This window comes from Camellia sinensis, chromosome 13, assembly GCF_055761805.1.
Source record: "Camellia sinensis isolate YWXY chromosome 13, ASM5576180v1, whole genome shotgun sequence".
NCBI classification, from domain to species: Eukaryota; Viridiplantae; Streptophyta; class Magnoliopsida; order Ericales; family Theaceae; genus Camellia; species Camellia sinensis.
The window spans coordinates 29,825,137-29,840,913 of NC_138973.1; the positions used below are offsets into that span (position 1 = coordinate 29,825,137).

At 33.9% G+C, this 15,777-nt stretch overlaps 2 protein-coding genes and 1 long non-coding RNA gene across 5 annotated transcripts; 2 read left to right on the forward strand and 1 right to left on the reverse strand.

Annotated features, from left to right (window-relative positions):
• Positions 1-1,406: 1,406 nt before the first annotated feature.
• LOC114279730 (sulfoquinovosyl transferase SQD2-like) lies at positions 1,407-7,913 on the forward strand. Of its 3 annotated transcripts, XM_082903880.1 has the most exons (8): positions 4,429-4,552; positions 4,657-4,719; positions 5,757-5,844; positions 5,933-6,010; positions 6,157-6,213; positions 6,464-6,627; positions 7,463-7,511; positions 7,631-7,892. In XM_082903880.1, the coding sequence occupies exons 3-6, from the start codon at positions 5,828-5,830 to the stop codon at positions 6,621-6,623; spliced, it is 312 nt and encodes a 103-aa protein (XP_082760006.1). In that variant the 5' UTR covers positions 4,429-4,552; positions 4,657-4,719; positions 5,757-5,827; the 3' UTR covers positions 6,624-6,627; positions 7,463-7,511; positions 7,631-7,892. The 3 variants fall into 3 exon arrangements, with proteins under 3 accessions (XP_082760005.1, XP_082760006.1, XP_082760007.1); XM_082903881.1 differs by lacking the exon at positions 4,429-4,552 and having other exon boundaries at positions 4,632-4,719; XM_082903879.1 differs by lacking the exons at positions 4,429-4,552; positions 4,657-4,719; positions 5,757-5,844 and adding an exon at positions 1,407-1,628 and having other exon boundaries at positions 7,631-7,913.
• On the forward strand, positions 2,632-4,219 carry LOC114279731 (uncharacterized). The gene is made up of 3 exons (XR_003635383.2): positions 2,632-2,655; positions 3,938-4,020; positions 4,105-4,219. It is a non-coding gene; the product is annotated as an uncharacterized LOC114279731 (long non-coding RNA).
• Positions 7,914-14,690: 6,777 nt separating the features above from the next.
• On the reverse strand, positions 14,691-15,374 carry LOC145805270 (uncharacterized). The gene has a single exon (XM_082900379.1). It carries the CDS (start codon positions 15,372-15,374, stop codon positions 14,691-14,693), a length of 684 nt encoding a protein of 227 aa, XP_082756505.1.
• Between the last annotated feature and the right edge of the window lie 403 nt (positions 15,375-15,777).

Here is a 15,777-nt window from a genome sequence, read left to right on the forward strand (position 1 = left end):
GAGAAACCACAATGCAATTTTATAATGCAAAATACTAATTTTTAAGAATTTTGTTTAATTTAAGCTAGTAGCTTGTTTACTTTTTAAATTATTAATAGGCCTTGCAAATATTTCATTTCAATATCAAGTTTAATATATTTATATTACAATAATAGAACAACTCACAACTTGTCCCTATACTTTTTCCTTTGCCTTTAGTGAAAAATATTGTATTCAAGTTTACTTGCTTATTTATTTATTGATATTTAATTTTACCATTATTACATTCTCTTGTTGATTCTTACTTTCTATGGGACATGTATGAAATAATTAGGATACATCAATTTGATAAATTCTATTATTTAACTTATTATGTTCTTCTTATCGAAGAACTTAACAAAGTATTAAAAAAATATTTTTATATTTATACTTACAATTATATTATATTACTATGCAAGAAATGTTACAATTCTAATTTCATAAAACAAGTAAATATGACTTGGAGTATCTGATACTTCAAAATTAAATATCCGAAACTCTAAAATTAATGAAAAAATAATTAAGAAGTATCCGATACTTTTAATAAGTATCCGATACGTATCCGCGAGTATCCTAGGAGTATCGGTATTCGATACGGATACGATACGAATACGTCACCCTATTTGAAGTATCCGTGCTTCATAGCTCCTTAGCATAGGGACACGGTGGCCGGACAAAGTCGCCGAGCTGGTCGAGGCTGACATTTGCATCGGCCTTAGAGATGGCAATCGGAACCCGGCCCGACGGGAACTCGATCCCCCGACCCCGAATTGAGCGGTTATTCCCCGAAAAATACCTCCGACGGGCCGGGGATGGTATGAAAAATTAAATCCCCGATGCTATTCGGGCCGGGGACGGGGATTCATGTTTCAGCCCCGGACCTGGTTCAACCCCGGCCCCGATCCCCGGCCTGGTTCCCCCGATGTGGATTTACTATTTTGCCCCTGCTTATATATAACACATGTGTGTGTTTGTGTAGGGTTTTATTTCACACACAACACACACCGACACAGCCGCTGTGTCTGCTCTCTCTCTCTTTCTCTAGGGTTTCACCTTCCTCTCTCCCTCTTTTTCGCACAACGACGGCGCCGATCCTCATCCCTCACCGCCGTTTCTCTCTCTCTCTCTCCCTCTCTCTCTCTCTCTCTCTCTCTCTCTCTCTATTTCGGGATCTCGATCTAATTCTGGTTTACATACATACATATATATATATATATATATATATATATATATATATATATATATTATAGTATATATATATATCTCTGTAACTCTGTTTGACCTCTGTTTTTTTTTTCTCTCTCTAAATTTATTTGTTTTAAATATCTATATAATAAGCCAAGAGGCTTTTTGAAAATGTATCAAAATGTATGTGAGATACATTTTGATCCAATGGCAGAGATAATCCCAATTAATATCCAACGGTTGTCATCAATTTTTTTACCGCCCAAACAATTTCTGCTCTCTCTCTCTCACATCTGCCTAAACACGTCTCTCCCTCACCCTTCCCTCTCTCATCCAACGATTCTTCTTTCCTACCCTCCATCTTCGCTAGCTCCCGACGCTGCTCTCCAGTCCTTGATATCTGCCTCTCGAACTCGGCTCGCAAGGTAAGATATCTGTCTCTCCCCTTCTGTTTCTGTCGAGTTGTGTATGTTTTTTAATTGTTTCAGTGGTTTCAGTCTCTTTTTCTACCTCTCTCCTTCTCTCTCTGTCGGGCTGTGAGGTTTTATTTACGGGTCATTTAGGTTGGGTTGTGAGGTTTTTGTCTGATCGATTTCTTGCTGGTTCTGTTTGTGCAAATGATAGTGTTGCCTATTCTTCCCCCAAGAGACCCGATTAAATCGCCAACAACGGGGAGCTCACGATCGTCGGATTGGAAATCGACCTCGAAGATCTCGAGATTTACCGACGAAGGCCATCGTCCTCGCCACCGACGCCGATCTGTTAACCCTCTTCACACACGCCATAACCACCACCACCACCAAAATTGATAGGTACAAACACACACACACACACACACACATATATATATATATAGAGAGAGAGAGAGAAATTGGGGATCTGGGAAATGGATAAATAAGGAATTAGGGTTAGGGTTGAGAGATGTTATTGAAAATTGAGGAAGATTTAGATGCGAGAGATAGACAGATCATGAATGTGAATGTATTTTTCCATTATTTGTTCATTTGTATTTTTTCATTGTTTATTCTGGGTTGATCATTGAAGGATTTTCTGGTAATTGTGGGAAGGGGCTTCATTTCTTCAACATTTGAGCCTTTGGGGACCTACATTGTGCTCCCTCTCCCTCCCTCCCTCTCTCTCTCCCTCTCTCTCTATTCAAGTGTAAATAATTTCCTTATTGTTTCTTAGTTTTTAGTTTCGTATCTCAGGTGATTTGTGCTGGGTTAAAACTCATACATTTGTGACTTTGTGCCTTAAAACTCTGCTGCCTTGAATTCTGACTTTGTGCCTTAAAATTCTGCTGGGTTAGTTTATCTCTCACATCATAGAATCAAAGAATCCAAAAATAAACTTGACTCAGGTTGACTTTGACTTTAAATTCTGCTAGGTCAATAAATTTTATTTTATAGTCCAAAAATAATAGTCCAAAAAAATAAAAGAGATCCCAAACAGGTATTTTAATTAGTTAAGTTCTTCATTTTTTCCCCCACTGAATCAAATCAATCTCTCCCTAGAAGATAGGGTATTTGAATGTCTACCTATGTATTTTATGTATGAGTAACCTGATACATATACACATATTGATATATATGTTTTGTGGGGATTATGTATGCATATATTTCTGTATATCCAAGTTATCATTGGTGGAGCTACATAATCCCACTCAAAATTAGGATTTTTTTTGTTTAAATATGTGTATTTATGCAAAAGTTTTGGGAGTTCTAGAAATTGAAGGCAGCGGAATGATTAGAAAAATTAAAATTGGATTTTTTTTTTGGGTTTGTGCTTGAATCTTGGATTTGGAGAGTGATTTGTGGAGAGAAAAAGAAAGTGATTGGAAATATGAATTAAAATTAGGTTTTTATTTTTTATTTATTTTTATTTATTATTTTGTGTGTGTGTGTGCTTGAATCTAGAACTTCCAACTTTTGCAATTCATGATATTTTTGTGGGTTTGGTTGTTTCTGATTGCTTGAATCTAGATATTTTTGTGGGTTTGCAAGGTTGAATCTGAATATCTTTTAATCTGGTTATTTTTTGTTGAATCTGGATTCTAGATATTTTTTCATTTTGTTGAATCTTAGATCATTCATTTTTGTGAGTTGTGGATTGGTGTTGAAATTGCAATTCATCAATTTTAAACTGTAAACCTTTTTGACATTTGTGGGTGTTTGGTTGGGTTGGTCATTGTATGGGTTTGTATTTACAGTTTGGCTTCTAACATGGGTTTGATTTTGAAATGAGAAATGAGTTTTGATTTTTGAAATTCTTAAATGGATTTAATTTTGTAAAAGGTTTTGGGTGTGAAATAATACTTGATCTTCATGAAATGGGTTTCATTTTTTAAATGGGTTTTGATTTCAGAAATGAATTTTTATTTTCAGTTTGATTTCTGACATGGTTTTGATTCTTTAATGGGAAATGGGTGTTAATTTCCTATGATTTTGAAAAGCTTTTGATTTATGAAATGGGTTTTAATTTATGAAATTAGTTTGAAATGTTTGTTGTATGGGTGTATCTACTTTGACCTTTTGAATTTTTTGTGGCCTGCAATTAACTACATAACCTGTGGCTTTTTATTCTATGTTTAATTTGCTTTTGAAGTTGTGGCACCTGTTGTCATATTGGTTGTGCATTTGATGATGGCTGGAGTCACTTAGATTTATTTCTTATGGGTATAGGTTTAATGTTATGAAAGTATTTATGTCATTTCACTTCTTCCTTTTGTTTGTAGATCCATTTTCTATTGCAACTATAATGGTAAATAAAACAAATGGGAACTCTTTGCTTGGCCAATATAAACGATGGCAACCCAAAGTGAGATTTTTTTTTTATATTATTTTTGTGTAAAAATTTAATATCAAATAATGTTTTAACTTATTCTTCACGACATGTAAGTAGGCACATTATGAGCTTGAATGCCAATTCTGATAGAGTTCTCTTCCATTATAATGGACATGGTGTGCCAAAACCAACTGCTAATGGTGAAATTTGGGTATTCAATAAGGTTAGTATCTAATGTGAAGTTATGATCATGTTCTTTTCTCTATCACTTCCAGACTTCTAAAGTAGCGATGTTATTTCTTAACTGTTCTTCTTCTTCTTTTTGTTTTTAAAGTCTGGAACCAATACAATTTGGTACCAATTGGCAGCAGTGGATTGGCTTAGAGGGATGCCTACTGGGTACTCAACCATTGTCAATCTTTAAATAGACTTTGAAAAAGGTATTTTACTTTGATTGTTTGTTAGATTGCACTCTCACACTCAGATTTTAGTTGGTTTTGCTAAAAGGAAAGCATTAGTTGCTATGATTGAGAACCTATGGCGGTAATGGACCCATGGTGATCAGGTCTCCGATTGATACATTATTAAGCTTACTCATTTTCGTTGTTATTTTTTTTTCTCATTTGACAATGCCATTGTTTATTAAAAAGAGAAACCATTGTGTGATAGTGTATGTGTGCAGACAAGTGGAGTGAGATCAACCGATGACGCCAAGCTAGGATAAGTTCTATGGTAATTTCTATTTTTTCTTTTTTCTTTTCTTTTTCAGCTCTCCATGTCCAACCATACGCACTATCGATCTAATTTGTCATTACATACATAAATGAGGGATTTTAAACTCTAATTTTTTCGTTCTATTTCATGTGATATTTGTTATTTCTTTATGATTTTGGGGTTCTCATGTAGAGAGTTGTACTAAATATACTATTTATGTGGCCAATTGGCAGCTTCACAATAGAATGAAGTCAGTTGCTTGGAGTCAGTTGCTTGAAGTCAGTTGCTTTTGTTGAGTTGATTTTTGGATTCTATGATTTTATCAAAGATCATTTACTCCACCTAGCAGAATTTTATTTTTGGACTATGATCATTTAAAGATCATTTGTGACTTTGACTTTAAATTTTATTTTATCAAATTCTGCTGGGTTAGTCTATGACTTTCAGAATAATAAAATTGACTCAGGTTGACTGATTTCCTGTTTTTTACACCGTGCCTTGAGTAAAAATTAAAGAGTACTCATGTTAATAACTCATGCTAAAATAACCGCAACTGGAGTTAAATGTGTTAAATTCTGAAATCACATGTTAAATGTGTGTTAAATTCTGAAATCATGCTAAGAGAAAGAGAAAGACAAAGAAAGTGTTGTTGAGTGAATTATAACCGCAACTGGAGTTAAATGTGTGGGGAATTGGAACACATAGTCAATTTGACTTCCTATAGTCATCAAATTCTGAAATCAAATTTGACTTCTTATAGTCATCAAATTCTGAAATCACAAAATCAAATTTGACTTCCTGTAGACATGAAATTCTGAAATCAAATTTGACTTCCTTTAATCAAATTCTGAAATCAATTTGAACACAATGGAACACACGGTGTAACTCAGTCAATTTTGTGTTAAAATTTGTGTTTCCATTACTTTATGAAATTTCACATTGATCACATAACAGAATTTGACATTTATGCTTCTGCTTGAATTTTTATTTTATTTTTTTTAAATGTTTCTCTGAAAATAGCAGCTCATATCCATGTTAATTCTTTGTTTTTTCAGGTAACAAGATTCGTCTCTGGAATAAGGGTGTTGATTCCGAAAGCTTCTATCCCAAATATCGCTCTCAAGAAATGCGAATGAGACTAAGGTATGGCTTTCTTTTAATCCTTAAAATCTCATTGCCATGTAATATGAGTTTCCTCCAAATGTTAATATATTGTTCTTTTTTTAATCAGCAATGGGGAGCCCGAGAGACCATTGATAGTCCATGTTGGACGACTAGGAGTTGAGAAGAGTTTGGATTTACTCAAAAGGTACTGCTCTTTTATTTCAAATGATAAGTATTTTCTGCTTTTGCAATTTAGGAAATATTACTTGCAAAATATTGACGGAACAATGCTTTTTTTTCATAATTATTATAAGTTGTAACCATTGACATTTGGGATGTATGATTGAACAGTGTCATGGACTTGATACCGGAGGCACAAATTGCTTTTATTGGAGATGGACCATACAGGTATTTCTCTAAGGACTTATTGGTTGTTTAGTTTTGTCAACATTGCTGGAACAATCTCTATAGAATATAGTATAAAATGATTCTTTGTATTAAAAACCACAAACCACTGTCTAACGAAATGAATTATTTATTTTTATATTTTTGCATACATCCAATGATACACAAATTGGGCCATGATGATCGCCTGAATTTATTTTCCAGTAACAACCATGGGCAAAATTTATTCAACACCTTGATTTCTTCGTGGCAGGGAGGATCTCGAAAAGCTGTTCTCCGGCATGCCTGCCGTATTCACAGGGATGTTAGGAGGTGAAGAGCTCTCTCAAGCATATGCGAGCGGAGATGTTTTCGTCATGCCTTCAGAATCAGAGACGCTCGGACACATAATGTCATTTTCAGAAAACAGGTGAAAAGGTTGGTGTTTTTTTTTTTTTTGAGCAAACATAAAAAGGTTGGTTGGTGAATTGTTTTTGATTTAATTAAATTTTTGTAATGAACAAAACCCACTTTTTACGAATTATTTTTCGAATTTTCGTAAACCGTTTTTTCTTAGCAATGAAAAAAACCACTTTTTTATTTTATTTTTTATTTTAACATTTATAGAAACACCCCAATCTATTAAGTCATATAAAGATATTGCACCGGAAATCCTATTTCTTTCTAATTTACCTAAACATTAATCTTTGGCATATGAATTTTCAATAGATTTCATTGTGTATTCACCTTAAACTAGGGATATGACTCATGAGAGCAGGGGCATTATTCATTCTTCATAGCAGTCTGTTTTTGCTTATCAATGAAAAAAACCACTTTTTATTTTATTTTTTATTTTAACATTTCATTGTTCCTTTTTTTTTTTTTAAAGCATGAAAAACAAAGAAAACAAAGGCATAACCAAACAGGGCTATGTAGGAAAATTATCCAGTTTTATGTCACATTTTTGGGTATTTTTCCAAAAATGAAAAACAGATGACAGAAAATGAAAACACAACTAAACAAGTACTTATTTTCAAGTATTCATATATATATATATATAATCATAAATATTAAAATGATGGCCATTTTTAGAATGTTTCATTGTCTTCGTTTTTCAAAAAAACTACAAATAGAAACACGACTAAACGGCTAGGAAAATTATTTGTTCTATGTCACATATCGGGGTCATATACTATCCCAGAAAAATATATAGCAAAGAAGAAAATCTATACCTTCTTCCCAGATCTCATGTCGATTTTATCTCACACTGCAGGGAATAAGTTATTCAAAGCTTGCGAATTTATCACCTATAGTCGGCCTCTGTGAGTATTCAACACCCTTACTCTGTTTTTTTTGCTAATTAAGTTCAACAAACTATTAAATTCACAAGATTTGATAATCTTTAATGTATTAATTTTACTTGAATTGGGTTTTTATGCAGACTCAAGCTTAATCTTGCGGTCGGTCCAGTCTCAATAGCAACATCTTTCTGCCGAATGAATACATAATTGAGGGCAGTTCAAGCTATCAGTTTTACCCACGGTAATTTGCCGTAACCTATAAAAGATTTGTAACAATTTTACAAATACAAACTTACTACATAAAAGATAGAGTTTTAGGTAGATTACTCTACTTATATTTTCTGACTTTAGTTCTATGTCTTATGATAAGGTTTGGACTGAGGTAATGTTTAAAAATTAAGTATTGAAAATTGAATGTTAAATTTATTGAGTTAAAAAGTTGTTTGATCAAAATTTAAGTACTAAACTAAAAATAAATTGTTTGATATGTATAAGATAAAATTTGAAATTTATTATTTTCAATCGTTTTTTTTTTTAATCGTTGTGTATGGTTTTCTTTGTTCAATTTCATGCTCTTTTTTTTTTTTTTTTTTTTTTGGGGGGGGGGGGGAATCTTTGAAGTGCTGGTGCTGTGAAATGTGTGAATTGTTTTGTTAATGTAATGTAAATAGAAAGGAGGTTATAATGTGGGTTTTGCTTCATGTGTTCTATTCTCTTAATCTTTGTCAATGGATCACAATGTTTTATTGATTTTGCAATGTTTTAATGATAGAAGAGTTTTCTTTTGATTTCTTTTGATTTGTGTGCATTATTTGATATTTAATTTTTTTATATTTGATTTATTTGGAATTGTAGAGTACAGTCTGTTAAATATATTTTTATAACTGCATTTTAATCTTAATATTATTTACACCGTGCCTTTAGGCACGGGCATACGCTAGTATATATATATATGATCTCGATCTAATCTCGATCTGTTAAATATATATATATATATATATGATATGATTTTTATGGTTATTGATCACAAATATATATATTATATATATAGATGATGGAAGATAATAGAATGTTATTGATCTTTTCTCTCTAAGTTATTGATCTGTTATATATGTTATTGATCTGTTAAAGATATATTATTCAATGATTATTATTATTTAATGATTACCGAGAGAGAAATAATTAGGTTTAGGAACAAAATTGAATTCTTATACAATAACAGATCTGTTAAAGATTTTTATACAATAACAGATCTGTTAAATAAAATTGAACAAAATTGAATTCTTATACAATAACAGATCTGTTAAATAATTATTCAATGATCTGTTAAAGATTTTTATACATTGAATGATCTGTTAAACATTAGAACAAAAATGATAAACATAGCATATTTTGTGACTGAAAAGATAATATACCCAAAAAATTACATTAGTAATAAAACATAGGAGACATACTAATGGAGAAAAAAGTGAAAAGGCAGTTATGCTCATGGAAATAATCATAGAAAGTTATAATTAATACATGTATAAAGTAACCATTAGAATTACTTATGGATGTGTTGGATTAATGATGTATATGGTTTACTGTATAATGACTTGGATGTTGCTTTAAATGAGAACTCATTCTCGATGCGCTCTAGACTCATTTCAATCCATAAATTTGAGCTTAGTTATTCCATAAATTTTATTATTAGTATTAATTATTTGTTTTTTCCTTTTGTTATTTAACAGGAATTCAAGTTGAAGGAGATGATGGAACTTGTGTGGTTTGTATGAGTATTGGAGAAACAATGGATTTGATTTTTTATGTTGTAATGGATATATATATATATATATATATATTAATTTCAATTTTGGGTAACCTTTCCCTTGCGGGTTATGCTTGGGATTAATTATTCTCTTTGCTACTTGTTGAATTTTCTTGTGTGTGTGGGTTGTTGGACAGATGTTTTGTTGTTTGTGCTATTTTGTTTAGGAGATATTGATTTGAATAAGATGCTGCTGGAAACTGCTGTACATGTTCTTGGCAAATATGTTGATGCTTGTAGAATTTGTATAGGATGGACAGATTTATTGAATTTGTTTATATGTGGATTTATTGAATATGTGGACGCTGGAAACTGTTGTACATGTTCTTGGCAAATATGTTGATGTTTATAGAATTTGTATAGGATGGACAGATTTATTGAATTTGTTTATATGTGGATTTATTGAATATGTGGACAGAATTTGTTTATAGCACCTGTCAAAATAGCAGCCTGGATATGTTGACAAATATTTTATTAGGATGTTTATAGATTTTTATAGATTAAAAAAAAAAAAATCAACCGGCGATTTTTCGGGGGCGGGGATGGGGCTGGGCTATACGTCCCCGTCAGGGATCGGGAGCTGGGACGGGGCATATATCACTTTCGGGGATCGGGGACGGGGAGTGTAGTCCCCGGCCCGCCCTGCTCCGTTGCCATTCCTAATCGGCCTCAACCAGCAAGATGCCTTGGCCGGTGCAGTTCATTGTAAGTTCTTTGTTAGACTTTTCGATAAGCCTTCCAGTGAGCAGGTAGTAAAGCACAAGCGCTTTAGCCATTGCTTCTCTGATAACACTCACAGAATCTACATGATGATGATGAAGATGATGTTCTGTTTCTTTGATTCTATTCTTGTAGGGCATTATGATCCGAATATGACACCGGTGGACTTGTTAGTTGTCGATATCAGAGAGTTGCTTTAACTCTCGCGGCGTTGGCTTCGCCGGAGTGAGTAGTTCTGGTTTGCATCGTCTCACGGAGAATGATAGAGAGCTTGGTGGTGGTGATGGTGGTGCCCTTTTTGGTTTTGCGTGTGACAGACAAAATAAAAGAGGATATGAAGCATTTATAGGGTTTTAGTTGGGTCGAGGTAGTCTTGCACTGTCTCATTCAAAGTTGGAATTTGATCATTTCAATGCATGAACATACATGGTTAATTTTTGCAGTAAATTCAGTAAATTGTAAATTTTTAATTGGTTGATAAATTATAGTAAATGCAATTCACCTTATTTGGTTTTGACTGATTTTTTAAAAATTGAGTTTTTTCATTTTTTGTGTTTTTTTATTTTTATTTTTAGTGAATTCTTTTAGTATTTTAAATAATTTTTTTATTTTCTAGATGCACCTAAAATATTTTTGAAAAAACATTTTAATAAATTCAATAAATACATAAAATGCAAAAATGTATTGAATTTTTTTATTTTTGTATTTGATGAATTTTTTTAGGTTAGGTGCATCCAAAAATAAAAATAAAAATCTTAAAGTATTAAAATCTTTGGAGAATTGACCAGTAAATCCCATTTTTTAAACTTGTAATTCATAAGATCTTAAATATTTTTTTGGTGACTGAGTGGTCCCTTAAATTATTTGTTGACTGTTTTATCATTGTTAGTACAGTTGGGGGACAAGTGGCATGGTTACGTATGGGAAAGGTGGTGAGGTGTTTTGTATGTCAACGTTATTCGAAAAGCGCACTAGTAACTTTTTAAAGTTTGGTTATTTTTAACATGCGCAATGTAGGATTTTTCAATAAATTTCCCTAACATTTAAGTTAATTCTTGTAAGACTCTGTGAGATCCTCAATCTTGGTATTAGGGTTTAAAAATCAAATTTATGAACAATTTTAAATATGAAAATTCAATGTTTAATGCATGATGTAATAGATGTTAAAAATAAAAAAACTCTATACATATTGAATATTGATCATGTTAACTTAATGTAAGTATGTTTTAATTTTGAAATCTTAATTTGTAAAAAATATAAATTTAATTTTATCTTATAGTGCTCTATGATCGGTAAGTGCTAACTTACTAGTGCATATGATTGCATAATATATAATAAAATATTAAAAATTAATTTAAAAATGGAGAATCTTCGTGGCCATCTTCTTGATTTATATACTTCTTTAGGAATATTTACCAATAAATCCCATTTCACAAACTGTTAAACCAATTAGTCCTAACTTTTTTCTTTTGTTCGGGTAAGTCCTATTAGTGGAGAGGGTTGTTTCTGTCTGATCCTTCCATATATAGTGTCACTGTGTGGACGGTTTCACCCTTTATTGTTATGTTTCCATATTCTGTTGTGGGATCACGTGATTCTTTCGATTTTGTGGGTATCACAGTTGATATTTCAATGGTACACGTTTCAGCCTTTTCGTCTTAGGGTTTCGTCTTAGGGTATTCTGTTGTATCTCGTCCAACTTCCTCACCCATTTCGTTCTCTGCAAGTTCTTGTCACATGTTAGAAAGAGAGAGAGGTCCCCCGTGTGTCGTCCCTGTCCATCTCCCTCGAGCGCTCAAGTATGGATGCATGTATGTATCTGTGTATGGTATGTGATGCTCTCTCTCTCTCTCTCTAAACCGTGTATGTGTGTCTGGTCTGTTGGGTGTAATCCTCTCCCTCCCTCAACCGTGTGTGTGTCAATGGTCCCTTGGGTGTGTGTCCAAATCTATCAATGTGTATGCATCTCAGTCTTGAGTGCGTGTTGTGAATGTGTGTGTGTGTGTGTCTGCCTGTGTGGTGATGTGCATGTGTATGGTCCAACTTCCTCACCCATTTCGTTCTCTACAAGTTCTTGTGACTATGTTAGAAAGAGAGAGGGGTCCCCCGTGTGTCGTCCCTGTCCATCTCCCTCGAGCGCTCAAGTATGGATGCATGTATGTGTCTGTGTATGGTGTGTGATGCTCTCTCTCTCTAAACCGTATATGTGTGTCTAGTTTGTTGGGTGTAATCCTCTCCCTCCCTCAACCGTGTGTGTGTCAATGGTCCCTTGGGTTTGTGTCCAAATCTATCAATGTGTATGCATTTCGTCTTGAGTATGTGTCTGCCTGTGTGGTGATGTGCCTGTGTGGTGCTTGTGTTTTAAAGGGTATGGGTTTTCAATATGTGGAATACGTGGCAACCAAAAATCACATCAGTCTTCTACAAAAGCCCTAAGTAAACTTTTTGGGTGTGGGCCTTGTGTTAACCCCCAAACACACCAACCCAACCCAACCCAAAACAAAAACCCCTTACAGCGCTTTGCCATTCTGTGACACCCTCACAATGTATCACATGCAACACATCACACATCCATTCACTAATTACGCACGTGAGACACACATGCACCACACCCAATTTCCCCCTAACAGCCGCAGCAATAACGGTTAAATGAGGGTAATTACGTCCCTCACAATTGAATGGGACTAAACGGTTTAGTAGAATAAAAATGGGACCAATTGGTTCATATGTTCAAATTTTGGGATTTATTGGTAAATCTCCCATTTCTTTATTCATTTATTTATTTTTAATAACATAGCATTGCTCTTAAAAATAATACCATAGATAGTATGTTATTATTTTTTTCTTTCATCTAACGGATCAAAAAAAATTATATCTTTTATTTTATCATAACTAAATATAGTACATTGTTGTTTCTATTCAATCATTTATTTTGTTTATTATGCAATGGTATAACACTTGTAAATCAAACTTTTGGAAGAATATTTCCAGATATATTCAATAGAAAAATTATTCATTCATACAATTTTTTGCCTCTCTCCTAAAATTCTCTCAAATGGCATGATAAGTAAAATTTTAAAAATTAACCCACATTCCAAAAAATTTTCCATACTCTTTTTACATACATTTTATCTTACCACCTCATTATAACACTATTATATTCAATAATCTTTAGAGATCCATATATAGTGATGCATCATTATTATAAGTTCTACAATCAAGCTATATCTACGTGTTCACATCTAATGTACAGCTATATTATCTCTAATATATTCAAGAAATAATTACAAAAATCATTGACCATTATCCCAAAATCTCAACAATAACTTATGTTCATATAATACTATGATATAATATACGAAAAACGTTTCATCTACATATTTTTTTGGGCAAATTACATATACCTTCTTCGAGGTTTAGCAAAATTACAAATACCCTCTTGAGGTTTGAGAAATTACAGATACCCCTGAAGGTTATATTTGCATAACAAATTAGGGGGCAAATTGTTATGAAAATATAAACTTCAGGGGGATATCTATAATTTCTAAAATCTCAAGAAATATCTGTAATTTAACTAAACCTCGAGGGAAGTATATGTAATTTGTCCAATTTTGTTCTTCCACAATTCTCACAAATGACTTTTTTCTTCCAGAATTCTTACAAATGAACTGACAAGACATAATGCAGATACTATATCAATTGAGGTTTGGGTCAACTTTTAAAATTTTACTAACCATCTCAAGTGCTGAGATTGTAGGGAAAGAAATTATGTGGATATCATATATATATATATAATCTCATTAAAAAATAATCTTAGTGGACTAAGGCTTATTTTGGGAACTCAGCTAAAAATTAGCTTTTTAATTTTTTTACTTTTTTGAATCATATTACCTTTCTGATTTTTTATATATTTTTTTCAAAAAAAAATAAAAATCAAAAAACTAACTTTTAATCTACTTCCTAAGATAAGCCTAAAGTGATAAATGTAACATCCCTCCAGACAAACTACCACACAACATTTCCCTATTGAGTGAGTCAGTTGAAATTGAAACCCTTCATTGCCTTCCCACAAAATGGCCATACCATTACCATCCCCTCCTCTATCATTCTCAGTGACACGAAAACAACCAGAGCTCATCGTGCTAGTGAAGCCATCCCGCACGAAATCAAACAACTTTCGGACATAGACAATGAGGTCTTCGGCTTCACAATTCGATGATCATGTTTTACAAAAACAATCCTTCAATGGAAGTGATAGACCCAGTAAGTGTGATAAGAGAGGCATTGGGTAAAGCACTTGTGTTTTACTAGCCATATGCTAGGAGGCTCCTTGAAGGGCCTAACAAGAAGCTCATGGTGGACTGCAATGGCCAAGGAGTGTTGTTTATAGAAGCCAATGCAGATGTCGGGTTGGAAGAGCTCAAAGACGACACAGTACAAGCGTCATGTCTGTACTGGGAGGACCTTTTTTTTTTTTTTTTTGAACGTAGAAATTTTTTTTTGAACACTAGATCAAGGCTAAAGCCTTACATAATCCAACAGGGGGATAACACACCCAATTGGAGAGAAGATCTCCATTCAGAAAGGCCCTCGCTGTCTAATGAGAAGCACTATTAGCCTCATGTTGAGTCCATAGAAGGGAAAAATTACATTGGTTAGCCATACTTCTAATATCAGCAACGATAGGAGCATATTCCCAAGGCGGATCGTCCTCTGACACACAAATAGATCAGAGATTTGTTATCTCCAGCGGTTTCCACCTGAGAAAGATTTAAAGACCGAGCCATGAGACATGCCCATCGAATTGCCAAAGCTTCACCCTGCATAATTGATGTCACTTCCTCAAAATGAACTGCCCCTTCCATTAGAGAGCCATTGCTATTGCGAAATATCACAGCCACTGAAGCTCTTGAAGTTCCAGGTCTGAGTGCCACATCACAGTTAGCTTTAAACCTGTCTCGTCGAAGGAGAATCCACTCTCTTTCCCTTGTTCTTCGAGAATTCAACAAATTGGGATTAGAATGGATAGACTGCAGCGCCGTAGCATGTTCACAAAAGTCCTTTTCAGCTTTAAAAATGACAGAACAAGGGTCAATGGGCTGGTGGTTGAAAACAAAGTCATTCCGGCATTTCCATATATTCCAAGCCAAATAGATCAACTTACAAAAATACTCTACTCTATCATACTGGTTCTGGACATTCTGATGCAAATCATAAGTCCAACGTTGAATCGAAACAATGGGCCCAAATCTGGGAGTAATGTTCAAACTGCCCCCAGACCAGACTGCCCGCGACCTATCACAACCACAAAGCAAATGCTCCACCGTTTCAGATTCCAGATGGCAAATGGGAGACATCTCATCCTGGGCACAGTGACGCTTGAAGAGATTAGCTTTGGATGCCAACAAATTGTTACACGCTCGCCACCAGAAGTTTCGAAGCTTAGGAGGAATTGGGAGGACCTACAGGAACTTCCAAACATTCTTTGGCATCTAAAATGAAGAAGATGGTCTAGTCTTAGAATGATGCTGCTGATATGTAACTTTCACACGGTATCCGGACTTGACTGAATAGGTTCCTTTCGGATCATGATGCCAAATGAGTCAATCTTCTTGATTTTCAGTTGCAATGGGAATCGCACAGATATCACCCACTTCCTCCTTAGAGATCACACTTAGCAACACATCTATTCTCCAAAATTTGGTATGGGGGTTAATAGCATCACTAACTGTAGCTAACTAGCATCCCATGATTTAACAC

Coding starts and splice junctions, on each gene's coding strand:
- LOC145805270 (XM_082900379.1), bottom strand. CDS start 15,374: ATGTCTCCCATTTGCCATCTGGAATCTGAAACGGTGGAGCATTTGCTT.
- LOC114279730 (XM_082903879.1), top strand. CDS start 1,411: ATGGCAGAGATAATCCCAATTAATATCCAACGGTTGTCATCAATTTTT. Junction 1,629..5,932: donor TCTCGAACTCGGCTCGCAAG/GTAAGATATCTG, acceptor TTTTTTAATCAG/CAATGGGGAGCCCGAGAGAC. Junction 6,011..6,156: donor AGTTTGGATTTACTCAAAAG/GTACTGCTCTTT, acceptor ATGATTGAACAG/TGTCATGGACTTGATACCGG.